The sequence below is a fragment of the Lates calcarifer genome, unplaced genomic scaffold (genome assembly GCF_001640805.2).
Source record: "Lates calcarifer isolate ASB-BC8 unplaced genomic scaffold, TLL_Latcal_v3 _unitig_492_quiver_988, whole genome shotgun sequence".
Taxonomy (NCBI): domain Eukaryota; kingdom Metazoa; phylum Chordata; class Actinopteri; family Centropomidae; genus Lates; species Lates calcarifer.
Genome location: NW_026117194.1, coordinates 1 through 22363, shown reverse-complemented (window position 1 = coordinate 22363; position 22363 = coordinate 1). Strand labels below are relative to the sequence as shown.

The following is a 22363-nucleotide window of genomic DNA, read 5'->3' as shown; positions in this document are numbered from 1 at the left end:
AGTTGGGAGGCTCATGTAAGTTAGGCTGCACAGTTTTTATCCCTTTTAAGGTCACCTGTTCATGTGATATTTTTCTCTCCTTTAAGTAAAGAGTTTATTCAGGGTTGCAGCACTTGAGTGTGTTTTTCTTTTTGTCTAGGATTCAGAATATGGCCTGGTTTTAGACTTGAAGGGAGAGAAGAATAACAGGAAGCTGGAGGGAGAATTTCCGAGTTGTGTTAACACTTTACATAAAAACTAGAAAAACTGAAGGCAGGATGTAATTGAGTAAAAACAAAGTCTTGTTAAGAGTTATTTTTATCTTTTTTATTTCTTTTAGCAGAGATACATGTTTTAAAATGTGCACGAGATGGTTTGGATGAAGTGCTGACTGCTTTATTTTACCACATTCAGGCAAAACAACTTAATTCAAAACGTCACAAAGCAGCAAGAATGAAGACAGTGTCTCTATTCTCTGCAGGTTAAGTGTTGTGAAATAAGCATGTCGCCTGTTGGTCATGGTTAAGAAAAAGTTGCCAATCGTCCTTGCATGCATGAAGTCACACCTCTTTATATAGTTGACCACAGTGGATAATGCTATTATCAGCACACCGTTGGGATTGAGGAAAGCCCCAGACTTTGAAGTGGACTTCATTTTTAGCTGCTTGTGGCTTTGTCTGTGTTTCTTTTCCCCGCAAGACATGCATGTGACTCCACGGCGAGCCCACATCCCCGGGGACAAACAATTATATCTCACACACATGCACACGCACTCGGGCTCCTCCGGGGGCTGGGTATTTCTTTAGCCCTAAGTCTCATGTAAGCTGATGTGGAATGTAGCGCTCGATTATTTGGCGAACGGGGGTAAGCAACTTGTTTAGATCACAGGACTGTTCTTTGTTCACTGGAAAACACAATTAAGCTGGCGGCTTTTATGACTTTAGGTGGGATTAATTGTGTAATAGTGTTGATTCCTCCATGACATGACAAGTTTTGTTTTCCATTGCCAAATACACTAAGAACCTGTGGCATGCCAGTGTGTATTTTATCCTGAATTTACCCCAAAACTGATATTTTACCAGAACCAGCAGATAATCCAGGTGAGCTGCAACTAAAATGTTTCAACCAGAAATACTGAGGGCATTTCAGCATCCACAGTTACACCAAAAGTCATTACCAGTTAATAATTGAAGACATATTAGGTAACATGTTATTGCTTTCCCTCTCATTTCATGAACAGCAAACATATTCACAAATGAATAAACATCCTGTGCAGCTTTATAAACATGTCCAAAAACATGCAGATCCAAAGTTGATGTGTTTTGAGATATTTGTAACCCCAACAACCACTGGCATTGCTTATCTCAGGATATAGATCACCCATTCACCATTTTTAAGATGCTCAGGAGCTTCCTGGCAAAATTGCACTGCCCTTCATGAGAAGTAAAGTTGCTCAATGTTCTAAAGAAAGCAAGTACATAATGACTCACTCCCTGTCCTGCAGTCTGTATTATTTGAAATAAGAGATGTCATTCATTTGCTTGTATGTGGTGGTAAACCAGCCTTTTGTGGCACCCTCTTTCATGTTGCCTTCTTCTTTTTAATGTTAAATTCCTTTTCTTTACCAGGCGGTCACCTATTGTCTGTGTCGCAACAGGAATTTATGTCACTGCTGTAGATCGTAATAGACCTTTTTAGAATAGAAACAGTATTTCCACATGGGAAACACTGTGTGCAATCCTCATGTGATTAAAGGACCACACAACATTTTTGCATGGTATCTTTCCACAGCACCTTTAAAAAGCCATGCCAGCAGCATGGCTCTATGGACGGTAATGCCTGTGTGTTTGTTGTCCACCACTTCGGTCAAGACTGCAATATCTCGGATCTCAGATAGATTGGCACAAAATGTGGTACAGACATTCATGGTTCTCAGGTGATGAATCCTAATGATCATGATGATGATTTTTTAAAAATATAGTTGTTGTTTTTTTGGGGCATTTTTGCCTTTATTCAATAGGTAGCAGTCAAGACAGACAGGAAATGAGGGAAAGAGAGTAGGGGAATGACATGCAGCAAATGGTCCAGTCGGCTGGGAGTCAAACCGGCTGCCAAAGGTGTATCCTTGGGCAGCCAGTCATCCAGCCATCAATTTGTCCAGTTTTGCAGTTTTAAATGAAATGTCTCAACAACTATTTAATTTTGTCCAGGCAATCATCTTCCCTGCAGGATGAATATTTTCCCTCTAGCGCCATCATTACACCAGCATGTAAGACTGCTGGTCCTGTTTTTGTGCATAATAAAGTCAGGATAATCACTCATCACAGTTGGTAGAAATCTGTAACCAGTGATGAGGAGTGGCTGGTAGACAGTGATTTCTTGCAAGGGGTCAAAAACCAAAAAGGGGTTGGGAAGCACTGGTCTAAAACAAAGCCACTGTTATAGTCTGTTAGAGACAGATATTGATCATTGGGGTTGAATTTCCTCCTTAAGCTTGAGGTAATTTGTGTGTGTGCATGTGTGTGTGCATGTGCGATACAGACACATAGAGTTGTGTGTCTGAGCAGCAGCCTCTGACTCAGTGTTGAATGGGTCCTGGAGTCACATGGCTACTTGTCAGCAGGCTGGAGGAGGAAACATAATCCTGAGGAGGAAGGCTGCTGTTATCAGTCGTTGCATGTTGGTCTGAGAGAGCAGTTGGCTCGACGAGAGGCAGCACAGCAGATGATCGCCCGACTCGCACGCTCCACATCTCTAACTCTTGTTCTCTTTTGTCCCCTTCTCTCTCTCTCCTTTCTCCCTCTGTTTGTTTTTGTCCTGCACTCTGACCAGCCCCGGGTCGCTCTTCACAGCAGAGTTCAGAATTGCACTACAATGTCTGCGGTGGCTTCTCTGCAATAAGCACACAAAGGTATGGTACAATCACGGACCTCTTTTTGTGTTTCTTGACCATTTGTCATGTTTTAACATCGTCTTATTAGTCACTTTGTACTGTTTGTTGTTTTTCCATTTAATTTATCATCCATTTAATTCATTGTTTATGTGGGTTAGTCCTTAATTAGGTGACCAGAGCCGTTGTTTAAGTCATGTCTAATCAAACTTAACAAGATTCTTCCTGTTATTGTCACACTTTCTTCATATCTAGTTGGGATAAGGAGTAGAGCTGAGTCAGCTGTAGCATGGAGAGTTTTAAACAAACCCTGCTCAGTTCCACAGGTTACACAGCAGAAAAACCCCTCAAACACACACTTAAATTTAAGTAGAACAAACATGCTTCTCCAGTGTTAGAAATCCTAAATTACAGCCTTTTAAAAGGCCATGTTTTTTGGAAGTGATCGCTCTCTAAATGCTGCAGTTGATTCAGAATTGACCATTTAGAGCAGCATTAAAGCACAGACCTTATTTCCTTGATTTTCAGCTCTTGCATGAGTCTTCAATCAGTGATAATAGTGTCAATTCTGTGAATTTACAGCAGAACACCACAGTGTGTTATTGTGTTAGATAAAAAAGGCCAGAAATTATCTCCATGTCACTTGGGACTATCACAACTACACAATCAGTTTTGTCTCTTTCTAGAAATGCATTGTCTGCTAAACAGAAGCAAATGGATCATGCTCTTATTTTTGAGCCAGTTCTCTAATGAAACCTTAAACTGCTCCTTTGCTCTCTGTTATTGTCCTGCTTTTAAAAGTACAGGCCTGTCTGTTGGTTGAGGTTTGGACATTGTGATCAAGCTTCTATTTCTGGACAGGCATTTTTATTGTCAGTTTGTATATTTTATTGAACTGCTCTTTAATTACGCCTTTTTGATAGAATTTGTAGATGAGCGTGCAGTCTGTGGTCCACACTCGCGTGCCAAGCTGCCGATTGAAGCCGGGCCCGGCCGGGGCGTCCTGGCACAAGGCCGGTTTTAGACGCATGTGGGCTTGTGTCGTGACTTTGAGTCTGGCTCGTAACCTCTGTCCAGTCGTCGGGCTGTCTCGCTCCTTTCCCTTAATATCATTATGAGGAGGAATTTTTAACCTTTTGCCTAAATTACCATAAAAGGTCACTTGGGATTACAGTAAAAGACGGCTAAGAAGCAAATTAACCTTTCTGACAAACAGGTCTTCGCCTCGATTGAAAAACTGACTTTGCCATTTCTAAAATGTTCAGTGGGGAGTTTGTGCTAACTCATCACTTCTCAAACCTCCTAATGCAGAACTCTCCTCAAACTTCACTTCACTTCACTCAAAAAGTCACTATAATGAAAGTGCCAGGTTGATGTTTGATGTTTTTTCTCTAGCTCTGTCCTTCTTTTCCCTTTAAGTGTCTAAAATGTGCCTTACATTCTAAATAAATACTTCTCAGGAAGTAACCAGGGCATTTTGATCAATACTTAACATTTACAACATACCAAAGAGACTGTGTCAGGTACATAAATCTGTGTGGGACAGATGAGTCACCACCAAGTGTGTATCATACATCTCAATAATGACAAAAAATGACAAAACCCGGCTCTGATCTATCCCCTACCTCCAAAGATATGACAGGAAATGTCAACATTTTGGTGATATTCAGATTAATTTCAAGATAAATCATCTGGGGTTAATATGATCAGCCTGTAGATAGGAAAGGAGATGTTAGTTCCTCAGAATCACTGCAATGTTACTTCAGAGGCTATAAACAGCAGGTTGCACACTGTCAGCTGTCAAGTCAGTCAAATAGGAAATGAAATGAATTTTGACCTATAAACAGAGGAGCTTTTCCTCAGTCTCCTTATTTGTGACTGGTACATTTGCAGGTAATGTTAGATACATGTGTAATTTGAACTGAAATAGTGCTGTAGTTGTTATTTACTCTCTGTAGATGACCGTTGCTTTGGCATCCTCACACACTTGACATGATTGTTTCTGTGCTCTTAGCGTCTTCTCTGTTTGTGGGAGGGACAGATGAGGATGGCAGCCTGTTATGCTGTGACAAGTTGAGTTAACCTATAATGTAAGAGTGTAGACTTAAAGGTTGATAATACATTTCGTATTAACCCAGATTAACTCTGGAATATAGGTCCAGGTCCATGCGTACACACGTTTTTCGGTCAACTCCCGACATTGGTCTGACATTATAGATACTAGAAAGAATCCCATGTTTCCATTTTTTTTTAATAAGTTTATGGCTCCTCCTGACAGGCGGCAGTCTGTAGCAGTTACCTTCTTCCTGTTTTCATACTTACTTCCTCCCAGAAGGATAGTTTTCCCAAAGCCTTGTGTGCTCACATTTGAGGCTGTGACTAAATCTAGTATGGAAAAGTTGTGGAGTCTGGGAAAATAAATTCCACACTCCTCGTCTTCTTTTAGGAACAGTTTGCAAGGTACTTGACTTCTCTAGGCGACTCTGGGAAGACGTGATGAGCTTCTTCCAGGAGAAATACAGAGCATCTTGTCCTCGCTTCCTCTTGCACTGTCAGCACTCATCCATGCCCCTTTTTGGCATTTCAGTTATTACACAAGGGACAACCAGTTCCTTTTTATTCAGACCTCTGACAGACTGATTGTACCTGACAGCAGACAAAATATTCAGATCATTTAGGGAGGGCATGATTTTATATCTAGTTGCCTACTCAGGCAATTGCAGTCAGTATTGTTGTTTTCTTCTTCTGATCATTATTGTTATCCTAACGGTATTATTACAGACATGCCCTGAGGTAGATAAGCTGGTTCCCATGGTTTTCGCCAAGGATCCCAGGGTTCTGTAACTTTATCCCTGTGTAGCCAGCCCTGCCTCTTCCACAGTGGTGGGGTCTAGGTTTACTGAGAAAGTAATCTTCAATCTCACCAAGCCACACTAGTAGTAGACTCCTTTATCGGCTGCACAGATTGCAGATGTATGTAATTAACATAAGTGGCTTGGCAGAGCAAATGAAGAGTAAGCTAATGTGTTTGTTTAATCCATGTCTGTCAGTCTGTCCAGCTCCTACATACTCCTGCATCCCTTGTCATTGATTGTACTTCAGTGAAGCATAACTCTTAGAAATCCCTTGCTGTCAACAAGGTCATTGATATGATTGTGCTCAGGCATCAGGGAGGCTTATCGTTTCTTTGATAGCTGCTGTCAGAGAGCCAGGGAGCCTTTGGCAGGATGTGATTTCTAACTGTGGCTCTGAAAAGTGAACCAAAAGAGGGCCTTCCTCGGCTTTTAGACTGAGGGAAAACCGTTGCTCTGTTAATAATGTTGCTAGTCCGACACCTTGAGTAAGACTACAGGACAGTTTTTCAGGTCCACAGCTGTAAAACAATGGGTTTTGCTTCAGTTAGTTTAACGGTATCATGTTTGGCAATACTTCCAATCCAGTGTTGTTATTTTTAATTAATGAGACAGTTATTTAAGATTTTAAAAATGTCAAAAACCAGCATCTGAGAAGTCAGAATCACTACATTTTTGGCACTTTTTTAATAAAAAAAAAACAAAACAATGAATTTATTATTGGCTACTTATGACTTCTCTAAGTTACTGTCCTCTTGTAGTATCTTCATTAACATTTCCAACTGTCTCACTGTGGTTGTGATGCTCACCTCTGGATTCCTGTGGTTATATGTCATATAATGGCGATGCAGGAATGACAGACGTGTAGGTTAGCTGAGGCACGTGCCGCCGCTTATCAAAGGGTCCTCTCCACAGTAGCATGCCGTTATCTGGCTCTTATCTGACTCTAATGGTTAATGACCTTGAATGGTGGGGAGGAAGTGCTGCATGGCTTCAGATCATGAATCATACAAATGAAAAAAGATGAGTGTCATTGTTTATAAAATCCTGTTGGTATGTATTGTACCACTCCTGCCATTGTTGCCATTATGTTGCAGGTATAATGTAATTGTCTCCAGTTTTCCTCTACATCACAAAAATGACATTCAGTTAAAGTCATTAGTGGTTTTGAAGTCTGGTCTGGGGGACTCAAAGGTACATGAGGGATTTCCAGGAAATCCTGAAACTGTCGATTACTCAGTTAGCCTACGTGTCACAATACAGACAGTGTTAGGACAGTGAGACATGTTGCTTTGTGTTTTGTATTTTGCTGGCTTTGCACTCCAGCACAGCTGGCTATGAGGTTAAAGTGTTGACTTGTGGCTTTAATATTAAGATCTACATATATATCTACATCCACCTCAGCTGTACTTAGAGTGTCTGCGTATAGCCTCGCTGAAAACTGATAGTCTTATTATAAATGCAGAACACAAAGTAACTGGGCAATGCAACATAATCTGAAATAAAGTCTTCACATTTAATATTTGGTTTCAAATCCTCTGCAGACAATGACAGCCTAATGTCTGTGACTCATAGACATCAGCACACTTGGTTTATTTCCAGGTGATGCTCTGCCAGACCTGCTCTGCAGTTGTCTTCACTTCTTGTTGTTTGAGGAGGGTTCAGCTGATCACGTGATCAGCTGAATTGTGGGATATGAACATCCTTTAAGCCCAAAATCAGTAAACCTCATAGACATTATTTGATTTAAAACCCACTGTGCTGGAATATATCACCATCCTATTACTTCCTGGCAGTACTTCATATTCAGAGATTACTTGCCCACAGCTATTTCCCTCTTGTTTGCCTCGAGAGATGAATCTCCAGCTTCATGTGAACTAACTCCTGGATCTATATCTTGTGTCCAGGTTATGCTGCCCAAAAGCTGTCTGAGTCCCAGCGAGAAAGAGAAGGGCTAAAGCCGCCACTGATCCAAACCAGCTTTCCAGATCCTCTCCAGCAGCAACTCCACTGCGGAGCCATGAGCAACCCCAGCGCTCCCAACCAGATCACAGATGCCGTGGCAGCGGTTATTCACAGTGTAAGTCCACACGATTCTGTCTGTCCGGTCAAGTCAGGCTCCAGCGTCATCAGCCACATGATAAAACACATGAGGGAGTGATGGTGACAAACTAGGTTAAATGCTTTTCAGGAGGAGATGACACTCGCAATTAACAGATTATCCTCTTTCCATGCATGAGACCGTAGCTATTCAGCTCCCTACTTGCCTTTAGTGTAGTTCACATTTATGCTGCATCAGCTCTCTCCGTCCTCTCTGGCATTGGAGTGTGTATTTTGGACATGCTGTTCCCTCCAGAGCTATGTGTGTACAAATCTAGTCTCATCTTAGAGCCAGTTCCCTGCCTATGTACTTGACTGCAAAAATAAAAATGTTCAGAATAGCTCAAAAACACTTCAGAACTGCACAGAGAACTGCTCCCGTTGAAATCCCCTTTTCATTACAGTACTGGAGAACGGTCAACGGTTCCACCACTAAAACAGTTTCCTTCCTCTTTTCTTTAAGTTGATGGGTTTCCAGTGTCGGAAACACTAAAATAATACTGGCACATGATAATGAAAAACATAATTGCACGGCTGCTGGTGGGACTGATGTGATAAACATGACTGGCAAAGCTGGGAGCTGCAGCTGGTCAGCGGCCAAAGAAAGCAGCATTCCTCAACTCAAGAGACTCTGAACAAGTTCACCTCAGAAATCAGAAAATATCACAAGCTTAAAGGAAAAATCCACACATGAATATTTTCATGTTGCTAGATAGAATCAGTTTGCAAGGGTTAATGAATTCCAGGAATTATTATGTTTGATTTTATTCCACGAATTATAAGGATTGCCTCTTTTTTTTGCTGATATCCCCACCTTTCTCAACCCTCTTCGTGCTCTTAAGCATGTCCTACGATTCCCAGAGTGGCTTTCAACAATCTATGTTGATGATAGTTCACTGTGCTGTGGGCTGAACATGTAGGCGAGTGGAAATCGTGATGTTTGTTGCACAGTGGGAGCAAAAAAAGTGATAGAGGTTACTTTGAGAGAATTCTCATGAGGTTTGACTTTTATTGCACTCTTGAGAGATAAAGTGAGAGTGCGTATTCTTATTCAGATAGACCAGTGTTGTTTTGTTCCTCAACACAACACCCATCTAGGAAATGCCTGCTTTCCCTTAGCTTTGGGTTTTTTGTCTGTGTACTGTCAGCTGCTTCCGTCTCCAGTGTTTCACAACTGCGTGACCACACTAGCAACGCCTGCATATACAGTACCTGCATGGAATCTGGAAGGGCGCTTCCTCGCTGGACATAAACAACACAAGAGCTGTCCAAGCTTTAAATCAAATCCCAGCAGTTAAGTCTGAGAATGCAGAGTTTAGGCAGTGAAAGTGGATCCATGACATTTAACTACTGGTCTATGAAAGATGTGCAGAAAGACAGAACTTAAACTCTTTCTAATGTTTTGTTTTACCCTTTTTTAATACAGCAGCCTCTTGTTAATTAGATTTCCTCAAAATTATTTATGTGCGTGGCTTTTTATTGCCCTTTAAGATGAAAATCTAAGACAATAAGAAGACATACAACGAAATAAGAGGGAACAACTCAACAATAATCGCAAAACTCCACCACACTTCACTCTCTCACCAACTGACACACCTAGTCTGGAAAGGAAAATGAGAGTTAAAACATTAAAATTAAAGAAAGTATTTAAAAAAATGCAGGTTAAGATATATTTTTTTTAAAAATGGCTTGTGAATGTCTAATGATTTACGTCTCACAGTTTATAATTATTTTGGGATTCACAATAAAACAACCTTGTTGTGTCAAGATTGTGAAATAATTCTCTTTATAGCCACAAGAAATCAAAACAGCAGAAAAGGTTTACATATCTTTCTTGCATTAACACCCATAAAACTGAGATTCATGCCCATCCTTGTGTAAAATATGAGCTACTGCATGGCCCTTTTTAACTTTGTCCACCTTGAGCTCTAATTTTCTTGGTGAAGATTGACATCCTCTGTCAAGAATCTGTTCACAATCTGCATGTTGTTATTGCTAATTAAAGTCAGAAAGACAGGTAGCTGTCATAAAACTTACTGAGATATCGTGGACTAGAATACAGCTTAGTCATAATAAGACTTGCCAACAGGTAACCTGGCGATTAAGAAGCTCAGTAAAGATAAAACTGTTTGCTGTGTGACAGTGCCTTAGCAGTTATTGGCTGCTCTCTTGCCTCCAACTCGACCAAGTTAATTATTATCTCCTTAACAATGTGTGTTTTTGTGCGTGCGTGGCCGGGGCGAGTTCAGATAATCCTGTTTGGATTTTTAAGGGCTAACATTGTGAAACCCAGTAACGTCTTCTTCCTACCCTGAAGACCTGCCCTGGTCATGTGACGAGGGTTGACTGAAATGGGGAAACGGCTTCCATAGAAGTGGTCAGCGCTTCTAGTTTTTCGTTTTGTCTCTGGAAAAACAAATACAGTATCGCTATCTTGCTGTATTTCAGGCTGCAGCAACACTCATGTGTGTAATTTGATGGACTTTCTGTATGCATCTAAGGTGAGTTTGTTCAGTTTGAGATTAGAGGCCTCAACGTAACATGTGAGTCCAAAGCATGGTTTGCTGTCTGTTTGTGTGCATGACATTTAGTCCTGCTCTTATCATCCCCAGTCAGTCATTACACATGATCCTAAATAGTGCAAATAGAGGTTTCTAAGCATATATGTAGCCTGACTTTGCTTCTTTAGGTAAATTTAACCTCAACACGAACTCTGTAGCTGGTTAATGTTCAGTCCAGTTCTTGAACTTTTGAGATGCACTTTTACTTCTTCAACAGCTCAATGGCTTTTCCAAGGTATTAGAAACCCAAGGTAATAATTACTACCTAATGTGTCACTAGTTACAGATAGTCACCCCTCTGATTTCATCAGGTGGATTACGAAAGATTTCTTAACAGGGTAACACTGAAAACTTTAACTTGTGGTAGCCATTTTTTCATCTTAAGAAACATTACAGATAAAACTGTTCTTTAAATATGATTTTTCATGAAAATTTGTGTTCATATGTAAGCAGATTTTACCTTTACAGAGCCAGACAAGCTGGGTCCCTCTCTTTCCAGTCTCTATGCTAAGCTAAGCTAACCAGGCTAGGTTTATGTGATGCCAATCTTTTTATCTAACTCTTGGCTTAACTTGTGCACACCAAAATACATTGTCACCATGTCTCCATCCATATATAGCAACTATATCAGTGACTCTTGGTGAGACAGGTTTTCTGGAAGTGAGCTGTCAGACCTCAGATAGGAGGATCAGCACAGTGCGGTTTACAAAACCTCATCCCTATTACATGTGATTACTCTTCTAGACTCATATACTTCCTGTGACGTGCATCTCGCCACCTCTGCAGAACCCGTCTTACACAACAGATGCAGAGTTTATCAGCTGGACATTTCCAATTTAGATAAAACTAAAAGGTGAAAACACTACCTCAGGCAAATTATCTATGTTTGGCTACTGAAAATCCTGTCTGCATAACAAGAAATGATAAAGCTACAAGCTCAATTTTCAATACAAATATAATCACAGGGTATCTCTAGAGAGGAAGGTAAACCTGTGAATTTATATCTGATCTTATTTTTAGCAGTGCAAACAGTGGAAAACATGCCTTTTCAAATTATGATGCAATAGGAGGGTTGTGAAAATCAGTGCTTGCATAATATGAAATGCACAGTTGGCTGAGGACAGAAGTGGGTTACAACTCCTTCGTTTCTAATCATAATCAGAAATCCTGAGCATGTTGTGCACTCGGTTCTCCTTGCAGACCTGTGTATTGCAGGAATGCAGTGACTCATCAGCCACACAGTACGACATGATCACTACAACATTCACAGCCTATCTCGCCCTTTCCCCTCCAATGCTGACTGTGTGGGATTTGAGCCTACCTCACGACACAGATAATCTCCTCTGCAGCAGCCTCCGCACATCCTCAAGTGTCCGCCCTGTGCAACGATACAGCCACTGCACATGCACATGCACATGCACATACACATACACATACACATACACATGCACATGCACACTACTTCTTAAAACTTTATGAACTCTTTTAGTTACTAAATATTCTAATTTAAGCTAAAAACCAATAACATCACATTACCTTTATTTCTCTGCAGTCTTTGGTGGCTGGCTGTGTCAGGCATTTGGGTTAAAATTTCAAATGCATGGTGGTGAACTAATCTTAGCCATGCTAGCCATAGAGCTCTCAGGATGCCAGTGTTGGTCTGTCAGTCCACCACTTCGGTCCAGACTGAAATATTTCGACTACAGGATAGATTGCCTTGGCATTCATGGTCTCCAGAGAACTAACTGTATACTCTTAATCTCTTAATCTAAAAGCAACATTATGCAGCTATTTTATCTTAAAATAACAGCTTTAAAATCATTTTGATAGTGCCTCTGTCATTCCCATGCCCTGAACGCCTCTTCTTGCTCCATGTAACTTTGGTTGATTGGGCCGGATCTCCCACGAGAAGTGCGTAAGCGAGTGATAGTCAGTGACTCAAACTACCGGAAATCAGGCCCAGCAAGTTCAAGAGTAAAGTCATTAAAAACCAGTGTTCAGCTCTGATATCCAGTGAGGAAACTTTGAAAATGTCTTTGTCACAGCGACAGCACTTCTGGTTTTGGGAAGCAAGGAATCATGAGGGATATATACCTTTTGACCATCCTAACAACCACTTGTGGCTGCAGAGGCTGCTGTTGCTCAGTAAAAGTTACACAGTGTTGGTTTAAGCAAAAGGGAAAGAACATTAAATTACTTTTGCCTCTTAAATTTATTTATTTATTCATTTACAGCACAGTCTTTTCTGTTCAGTGATATTTCTCCGTAAGGGTTAAAATCTCCAATGCACGTACAATGAATTGGCTTCCTGGCCAGCTAATTCCCAAAAGTGAGCATAAATTCAAATTCTAATGCATTATTGGGAGTGTACTGATTGCCTTTACAAGATTAGTGCCACTGTTCTCAGAAATTACAAGAATGCTCTGCTGGAAATCTACCAACATGCCTGCAGTAATACTCCACAGCTCATAGACAGAATTAGTCTGACTGAAGATTTGGGAATCTTTTCTAAAATCTTCCACACACAGCTGTTTTATTTGGTTAATCACTTATTGTAGTTTTATCAATTTAGTGTTTTTGTTCACTGCTCAACCTCAAATATTTTGTTTTTGTCATTTGTCATGTCAGGGTTAGTCAACTGTGGTTTTACCTGAATGGGCCACACAACATTTTAATAACATTTCACTCCAGCCTGTTACTTAATATGTCTTTGGTCAATATTAGCCATCAAAACTACATCCTTTGAAAAGTATGGGATGTTTAGTTCCTATGCATTTACATTGCCCTTGAAGGCGCATTGACTAAAAGCACCTTGGTCAATATTTAGGCTTCATGCAGCAAAGTTAAAACCTGGAGATGAATGTCAACTGGAGGTTTTGTTCCTCGCTGTTCAAACACGGCTTGTCCTTTCAGGCTGCGTTTGTCCTCAAAGCGAGATTGACAGTCTTGTTTATTCTGCCCTGGCACAATGAGCAGACTGGTGAAGGTGGCAGGTTGGCCGATAGGGCCCTGATTAGGATATCACGAGGCTTTGATAAGCAGGGGGAGAGGGATAGCTCCTGCCTGCAGTTCTTAATAGAGGTGTTGAGGGTCACAGCTCCAGTGTTGTCATGGTGGAGGGCTCTGACGCTTGTTGCCACCAAAAAAACCACTGACTGTGATTAAAGCTCACGTTGCCATGAGTGAGGTAAGTCTCTTAAATTCCTTGCTGAAGTCAGAAAATATTACTCTTTGTCACGGGTTTCTTCATTGTCTGGTCAGTTTTGTTTTTACTCAGCTCTCCTTGGGCTTGTTTTTGCACATGGCTCCGGTTGTGGAAAATTCTCTCACCTCCTTGAGAATCCCTCACACATCTCTCCCACCTCTAGGGATTCACTGTGAAACCGAGATATGAATGAGAGCTCTGTAAAAATAAACTGCCGGATTGTGTAACAGCACTCCGCGGGTTTCGCTCATCTGGTGAGGATACGTGCGTTCCAGGTTTTTTGGATTAGTCATCTAATTAAATTTTCAAGTATTGAGACAGTGATGCAGATGCAGAGTGATACCTGATTACACAAATCAAAAGGTTCTCTATTTAATTTTTTTGATTTAACTCAAAATCTGGAGATTTAAAAAGCCACATTTTCCATTTAGGCTGTTTTTAAGAAATCTGCTCTTCTGCTTTAAGTGTCAGTGTTGCTGCATTGTCTTTGGGGTGAGTGTGTTCACTCTTCTTTTTGAGTCTCTTGTTGATCTGTCAGGGGGGAAAAAAGCTACATGATGAATTGGACCTTGGGTCAATATTGAATTTGTGCCCAACGATCTGACCTGTCTCTTCTTTTTACTCATAACTCTCTGCTGGTCTACAGCCCAGGACAGGGTTTTTCTGCATCTGTCACCTGTGTGTGGCATGTAAAAACAGCTCATAGTAAGAAACAGCATGGTCCTGTTGGTCATGGGAATCAGTTTTTCACACTTTCTGCTGACATGCCTTAATTCATGAACATCTGTTGGGCGTCAAGTATCATGAGTTTCCAGATCACGTTTTCTCATCTTGATGGATTTGATGAGCTTAATGTGTTAAAAGTGGAGCATAGAGGACTTCTTGTACATGAAGCTATAGAGAATGTGGTGTGGACAATACAAAGCGGGTTTGCATCGTGTGTGTATATAGTTTTTGTTCTTGTGTTGATTTAAGTTGGCGGAAGGAAACACAGAAATATTATTAAACATATTATTATCAGCAAAATGTACTTAAAAGTATTAGAAGTGAAAGTAGAGGTTCTGCAGAACATAGTTCCTGTGACTGATGTATCATCATATATCACATTATTAGATTGTTAATACTGACGCATCAGTAGGAAAGCAGCATTTTACATTTGTAGATGGTCACGATGGATCTACTTTTAACTACATTATGTACAGTCAGTTAGTTTAGCCCAGTTCCTCCCAGCCCTCCAGAGGGTCACCAGATAAATCTAAAAGGTTATGAGATGATTAATGGAGGAGGAAAGAAGGAAATAACAAAGTCCTGCCACACAAATTTGTATTCACTGCATTCAGGGTCACAAGCCAGTTTTTTTTTTTTAACCAATGGTTTAATTTTGAAAAATGTGTTGGATTTTATCAGCTTATATTTTTTTGTTTAAAATTAACATTAACATAAAAATAAACTAGTAACTACAGCAGTCAAATAAATGAAGAGGGGTAAGTGAAAATTTAGAGCTATAATAGAGATGTAATAGAGCTATACAGTTGCATATTGTAAAATGGAGTATTTTATCTAGGTTCAGTTCTTGAATATATGTACTGTATTTAATTACAATCTACTGCTGCAATTGCAATTGAGTTTGACACAAAAGCAGGAGCTGCAGGTGGGAGGAGAGTAATTATATCCCATCACGTACCTCACGTATTTCTGTGGCTCCCTGCATGAAAACCTAATAAATGACTGATATGTTGGGTGTCCTGAGAACCACTTGAGGGAGCATCAGATGACTTGTGGGCCCTGAGTTTTGCCACAGGAAGGGTTCACCGCAGGGTGGGAGACACCTTCGCAGTAGCCATAGCAACATTTACTCTGCCGTGAGGTGTCTGCAACACAGCCCTGTTAGCTGGAGTATCGCTCCAGACGATCCTTATCACAACATCCCACCGGCAGGGCAAGGCGCAGCAGGGCACCGCGTCCTGCTGCAAGAAAACAGATCTCTTATCACCCACATGATCCCTGTCACACCACAGCACGGAAAAAGAGTAACTGATCAAAGCACATGGCTATTGTTTCCAATTTAAAGCTTATTTTCAAGAATGCATGCATGAGGGTGCTCGTCATATGATGCCCTGAGTGTGTTGTATTCACAGCACCACAACTCCCTCTAGTGTTGATTTAAGCGAAAGGCAAACACACACTATAAATCCTGCATACTAATTCAAAGCAGGTTTTGACTGAGTTCTATGTTCATACTCGAGATGTGTCAAAAAATTAGTCCTTCATGATGAAACAGTCCCAGAAACACCTCAGAAGTTTGATGTTTGTTTCTTTTTATTTATTTGTTGTGTTGTTTTATGTTGCAGCCAGAGGCCCCTGCTGCCTCATCACTACATGGGACCCCCACGCTCAGAAGAAGAGGATGACGGGGACCTGAACAAAGCCTTGGGCGTCCAGCGCTTCCAGCAGATCCTCAGCCCTGCTGCTGTCGTACCTGATGAGCAGCACCACAACTACCATGAGGAGGACATCGAATGTAAGCACACAAACGCATCATAGTTGTTTGCGTTTCAATTTCCCACAGTCAGCCATGATAGCATCTGTGGCAATATTTCTGCTCTGTCTGCTACACAGACCACCGTCACTCCTCTCATCATATTCACCGACCTCTGTCCAAACTGCCCCCCGAGGGGCGCAGGAAGAAGAGCAGCAAGAAAAGGAAGAAGGACAAAGATCATAAAAGCAGCCATGTTCCCAGCAGTGGCCCCATAGAGGAAGGAGAGGATGAAGACGAAGAAGAAGAGGAGGGGACAGAGACGACCTCAGCTCCATCTGACTCAGAGAAAACCAAAGATGTGGAGGTAATCGTTTGACTTCATGTTAGTCTTGTTATTTTGACAGTACAGATGTATTGCACGGTATTCTTTTTCAGCTTATATTGTGGATTTTCACTTGTTTATATAAAAACTAGGGCTGCAACTAGCAATTGTTTTGATTAATTTACCCTCTGATATGCATTAGTGGTCAGGCTCTAGTCTTGCCTGCTTTATATCTTGGTTTTATGTCCAGAGAAAATGAGAATGCCTATTAATGTGGGTGTTGAGAGGTTCAAAGCTGCTGTTTATGTCTGCGGCGATTTGCATTAAGATGTGGGTGAATGAGCATTCAGGAATGTGCCGGCAGCACAAATGGCTACAGTCCATGTTCTGATACCCAACCCACTCACTCACTGTTGTAGGATTACCATATTTTCCTCTATGAATATTTCAGTATAGTCTTAATCATTCATCAGTGGGTTTCATGTTTGGCTGTTATTATTATTCTTCACAGAACAGGACCAGATTTAACCTGATCAGTGTGTAAATAAATAGTATGCACTCTACAGAATTTGTAGAGCATGTTTGAGATAAGCAACTTTTCATTTAACTGTTCTACTGTTATACTTCTGTTACAAATCTCATAACCTAAAATGTCTCTTTGTGTTAAAAATATGTAAATCACATGACAAGACAACTTGATAAGGAAGTGAGTAGCATTATGAAGCCAACACAACTTCACCCCTTCAACTTTGTTATTTTTATCCTGAAGGAATATGTAATACATTATATAAAAGTGGAAGATTAAGACCAGCCCTAAAAATAAAGTATAGTTAGGTAATAGAAAGATAAGTGTTCAGTCTGTCAGTGCCACAGGGTTGACATGGTGTCCACTATTTATTATTTTTAATGTGAAATTAAATTAACTTTTTTACAATCAAATTCCCTCCATTTCTGTGGAATTTGTGGATGTGTGTTGTGTTACTTAGTAAATTTTGTTCTAATTCCCATTTTACTGATGTATACAGAACTGGACTCTATGGGTCTATTAAGAGACTCTAGATCGATAGATACTCCTAAATTCTCTTCTTTAGATTGATGTTCACATGGCTGTTAGGCATTTGTTTGTCCACTGTTTGGATCTGATATCAGAAGTTCTTCATTTAACTTGTTCTCTCACACAGTTCTTTCTTTCGGATGAAGACCAAGTGGCCAAGCGCGGCAAAGAGAGTCCTCACCCGGCCCGAGCGCTCGACATTGTACCACAGTCTGGCCTCGGAACAGATAGTGAAAATGCATCTTCCACAGAGTGAGTCCAGTATAGTTCTTGGAATAAATAAGAAACAAATGAGGCCTGAGACACTCTAGGTTTCTATTCATGCCTCACCTGCTGCAATGATTGCGTAATGCATGTTTTTGCAATGTTGCTGAAATGTTGCTGCTCTGATTGGGTCGCTTCACTCGAGCACATGTCTAATTGGCCAGCGAGGTACACACTGTACGTTACCATGTCTCTGGCATCCAGTGGCCCTGCTGGGCTCGATCTGATGGACCAGAGTAATCCTCTCCACAGAGACCCATATATCACCTGTCGCTCTAGAGGACACAACACACCTCAGCTGCCCCAGGCTCCACCTGTGACATTTACTTTTCCTCTTGATGAGGTTTAAATCTGAGCTAGGATAAAGCTGCATTTACACGCTTTTCTCATTTTCAGTCTATCAGAGAGCGGTGCAGTCACAGGGGATTTGTATCTAGGAAAGGAGGAAAGTTGAGGGAAAAAGTATTTTTTGGAAGAGAATTGATACTGAAAGGAAGGTGAGTTCATTATGTTTGTTTTAAAGAGTTTTGGAGGATTTGTCTGAGTACTTTTTTACATTTTTTGAGTATCTAAATCTCAAAAGCAATGTGTTTTAAGCTGTGAGATGCAAGTATATTATAGAAGGAGCAGCAGTGGAACGGTCTAATGCCTGAATCAGAAGATGGTAATCGAGCAATCAGTGCAACTAAAGTGCAGAGGAACTATTCCTGTGATATTCAAATGGTAATGTGTTAGAGAGAGAAAGAAAGTCACTACAAAAAAGAGCAGTAAAAGGTGAGTTTTTAAGGCATGTTTTACTTTGTGAAAAGTCATCTATAACTTTATGTTTTTTATAAGTTATGTTTGGTGAAAATAGTTAATCATCGAAAGAAAAATAACAAAAACAAATTCTGCGCTACAGCTTTGTCATTTTCTCTGTTTTTATCCAGTAAGCCGATCTCATCCGAGACTTCGAGCCCCTCTCCCCAGACAGCGCCACCTGAACACATACCGCTGGCCCGGGTGTCATCTGCCAGCCGCAGCTACGACCTGCAGGAGCGTCGACGTACAGGCAACATGACGGGTGCAGAGCAGGCCAAGTACCAGCGTATCCCCACTGATGAGAGCGAGGCTCAGACGCTGGCCTCCGCTGACCTGGACGGCATCAAGAGTGAGTATAGACAAAATGTCACTTTGCAGACTTTTGTGAAGAAATATTTTATGTGAAATTTATTGTGAGTTTAAGTTTTTATTTGTTGTCACCTTTATTCCAGAAGGAAGTAATGTTCATTTTCTAACCCTTTGTTTATTTAAACCTTCTATAATCAATATTTTTATAAATACCTTATTAATAATAGATCACATGACTACTTGAATGTTAAAGAGGTTACTTTTAGTAACAAACCCACAGCGAATCATCACCAACTCTGCAGTTCCCCTCAGCTCTACATGACATTTTAGTGTCTTTCAGCTCATGGTTTTATCGCCCACAACTTTAATGTACTGCTGCTAAAACACATAGCATGCTAGCTACTAGCAGCCAAAATGTGGTTGTAGTTTGTCACTTTGTGATGGCGTTTTGCGTATCTTATAATTTTCAGTCCCTCGTTTTTTATCTCTCTTCACTACCTATGTGTTGTTGTCGTGTCTTGGCTTTTTTGATGCCTGGATTCCTCCAGAAACATCAGTGTGAGGGACAGGGGCCCTCAAGACCCCTTCTACATTGCCGTCTGCTCCCCGCTGCCTGTGACTTTCCCGGCCCCCAGCCCAGCGTGGGGTTACGTTCGGGACGGGGAGATTTACGTCAGGGCTGACCCCTCAGCAGAGAGCAGCAGCTTATCAGAGAGTGTGCAGACATTGCCCGCGTTATTAAATTAGCCGTTCCCGCTGTCAGCTGAGGCCCCTGGACTCAGGCCCAAGCCATCATGGTAGTTGATTGCAAAACCTGGATCTAGTTCAAAACCTTTAATTATTAGTGGAGTGAAACAAGGGGAAGAGTTAAGTAGACTCAGAGGCAAAATAAAGAAGCTGTGGATTGAGGTATTGGCTTGATATTGTCCAGATATTTGGTCATTATGGGGCTTAGTGACAAAGAGTCGAGCCTCCCTGCAGGTTCATCACCAGTTATTCTCTGTCTTCTTTTATCTCCTTCCCGCCACCGTAAATCATCCTGGGAAAGTCTCTGTCTCTGGCTGCTGCTCAACACAGGAATTATTAGATCGCTGCTCCCCCCTTTCGTTCGACCTGAGCAAATTTACACCTCTGCTCACTGATGCATTCTGATGGTTCAGACACCGTCAAGGCAAAAAAAAGGCCAAAATTTAAGCGCAAGTCACACACTCGAGGGGTCACGTAGTCAGGATGCCGTGCCAGCACTAACCCAACGCCCACCACATACCCTCCTCTTTCCGTCAGGAGCTACATGCCAGTCAGGCCCCATGTTACTCCAGAGTCTGCCCAAACTTCACTCACACACCAGTGAACACATCATGGAGCAGCTTGATAATGGACCTTCTCAGTAGGAGTTGAAGAGACTGTGCAAGTAAAGCTAGAACACAGAGAGAGTTAAAACATTGATGAGACCCTTAAAAGCTTCACTGTTTGTTACATAGGATTTACAAGTGATGTTGAAGGTAAGACGGTATTGATGAAGGGATTTTCTCCTACTCTTTGCTACTAGGCTTTTGCATCCTTCTGATAAATATGTGTATTTGCAGCAAACATTCTTTCAGTTTTAAGGATCAGAGTGCCAGCAGGTGGATCAATCTTTGAACTTACAACACCTGACAGCACAATTTCTACTCACAGTGTTGTATCTGTGCCATCCAGTGTCTCTCGCCATATCCTTTTCAATGTCTGGTATGCTGCCAACATGAGTAACCCTACTCCCTACTGTGACTTGGTGGGCTGAGATTTTAACTTCTGGAAAAGGTCAAAGTGTTGCAGGCTGAGTTCTGCAGAAGCAAACTGTAAAGTATATTCTTCAACACATCTCACTCCTCTGCTCTTCTCCTCTCTGCTCGACCAGGTCATCGTTTTGAAGATGTCCCTGGCGTGCGCAGACACCTGGTCAGAAAGAGCACCAAGGGACAAGTGGTGCACACTGGGAAAGACCACAAAGAGCCGACCACTCGCACCCGCAAGCAGGACCGAACCCCACATGAGGTGAAACATTACGCACTCTCTAGCATTGAGAAGACATGCAGTACTTAACGTCAGCTAATGCAGACCTCGGTTGGTTTTTGTTCCAGATATAGCCTTTTTTAAGCCTCATCATCTCAGCCTTAATGGACATACAGGACAGGGATTAAAAATATTAATTGTGGTAACATTAAAGGAGCAATCTGTGACTCCATTGTAAAATGCCACCAATTCTACGCCAAGATTAATTGTTTAGTCTAATAAATATCAGAAAATATTTATTTTTTAAAGTTTCACAGTTTTCTAGAGCCAAAGGTTGGCTCATTAAAATGTTCTTTGTGACCCATGTATCCTGATACTGCTAATGATTTCAGAATTATGTGTGGAAATGCAAGATAAATCATTTTTTATTTAATCAGGAAGACAAACGTTAACACTGTCATTCATATGGTCAGAAAAATGACTGCCTTTAAATATAGTTACGGTGTGTCAAAGCAGATTTTTGTTTAAATGCCTCAAATATGACCATCATAACAAATCCTGGGAAGTGTTTTAGTGTGTCAAATTTAGTGCAGCCCTCTCTCTTTTGTGGATGGGACAGGGAGGGAAGGAGACAATTAAAATGAATGAATGAGTTCTTTCCTTTCACACACGGAAAGGAAAAACGAGGGACAGAGGAGCATAGGTAACTAGACACTGGGAGCTCCTGAGAGAGGGAGAGCTATGTTTTATTAACACACACACACACATTCACATACAGCGCTCTGAGCCCCCAGCAGCCGGGGGAAACAACAGGTCCCTGTCAGGTGTGCGTGTGTTTGATGTGGAAGAATTACCTACGAGTATGTGTGTAAGAGTGAGGTCCCGTCCCGTGCTGCTGTCGATCGTGTCAGTGTCTGAGCCCTCTCCTGCACCTCCTCGCTCCTCCAGTCGTTACCGGTGGTTGTGTACGGTCCTCGCGGCTAGAAGGCGTCCTGCTGGACATGGACTCCGGTCAAATGGCTCGGTACCAGAAGGTGAGGCTGGGTGACCGGCCAGAGGCAGGTTTGACTCGTGTGAGCGTGATTTCACAGGCATGCAGCAGGTGTAGAGCGGCACATGACTGAATGAATGCAAATTAGGGGATTTTCCAGCCTGGTTTTTTGGACTCTAACTTCACACAAGACTTTGACTGACCTGCATGGTGTTCAGTTAATAACCTGTTAGAGGGTTTTTGATGCTGAGAGCTGAGAGATGCACAGCAGGTTATAATTTTAAGAATCAAAGTTTTAAGACATCATTGGCTGTTTTTCTGTATTCTTAACTGTACTCTCAACTTTTTACGGTAATAACAAACATTTTTTGCTTTTATGTTGAGTGAATTGAAAAAAATCACTTGGTATCCCGGTAAGCATGATCCTCCACTGAAGTCATCGCTGCTAAACCAAGTTATGAGGGTATCAACTGGTGAAATACAAAGTGCTTTGGCTGTGAAGTTGAATATTTGGCACATGCTGAACATGCATGTCGTGTGGTGTGAACAGTATGGATGTTC

The 22363-nt window shown here is 41.4% G+C and overlaps 1 protein-coding gene and 1 long non-coding RNA gene across 2 annotated transcripts; both read left to right on the top strand.

The window, feature by feature from the left end:
- Positions 1–2371: 2371 nt before the first annotated feature.
- On the top strand, positions 2372–15983 carry LOC108872390 (uncharacterized). The gene is made up of 3 exons (XR_001959218.2): positions 2372–2890; positions 7629–7801; positions 15939–15983. It is a non-coding gene; the product is annotated as an uncharacterized LOC108872390 (long non-coding RNA).
- Positions 3802–21873, top strand: LOC127140555 (anion exchange protein 2; the record flags this gene model as incomplete). Its single annotated transcript, XM_051068566.1, has 8 exons — positions 3802–3931; positions 7629–7833; positions 15939–16108; positions 16207–16433; positions 17573–17697; positions 18639–18859; positions 20717–20893; positions 21760–21873. Coding segments are annotated over exons 1-8 (1369 nt in total), but the record flags the coding sequence as incomplete, so codon positions are not given.
- Positions 21874–22363: the final 490 nt, after the last annotated feature.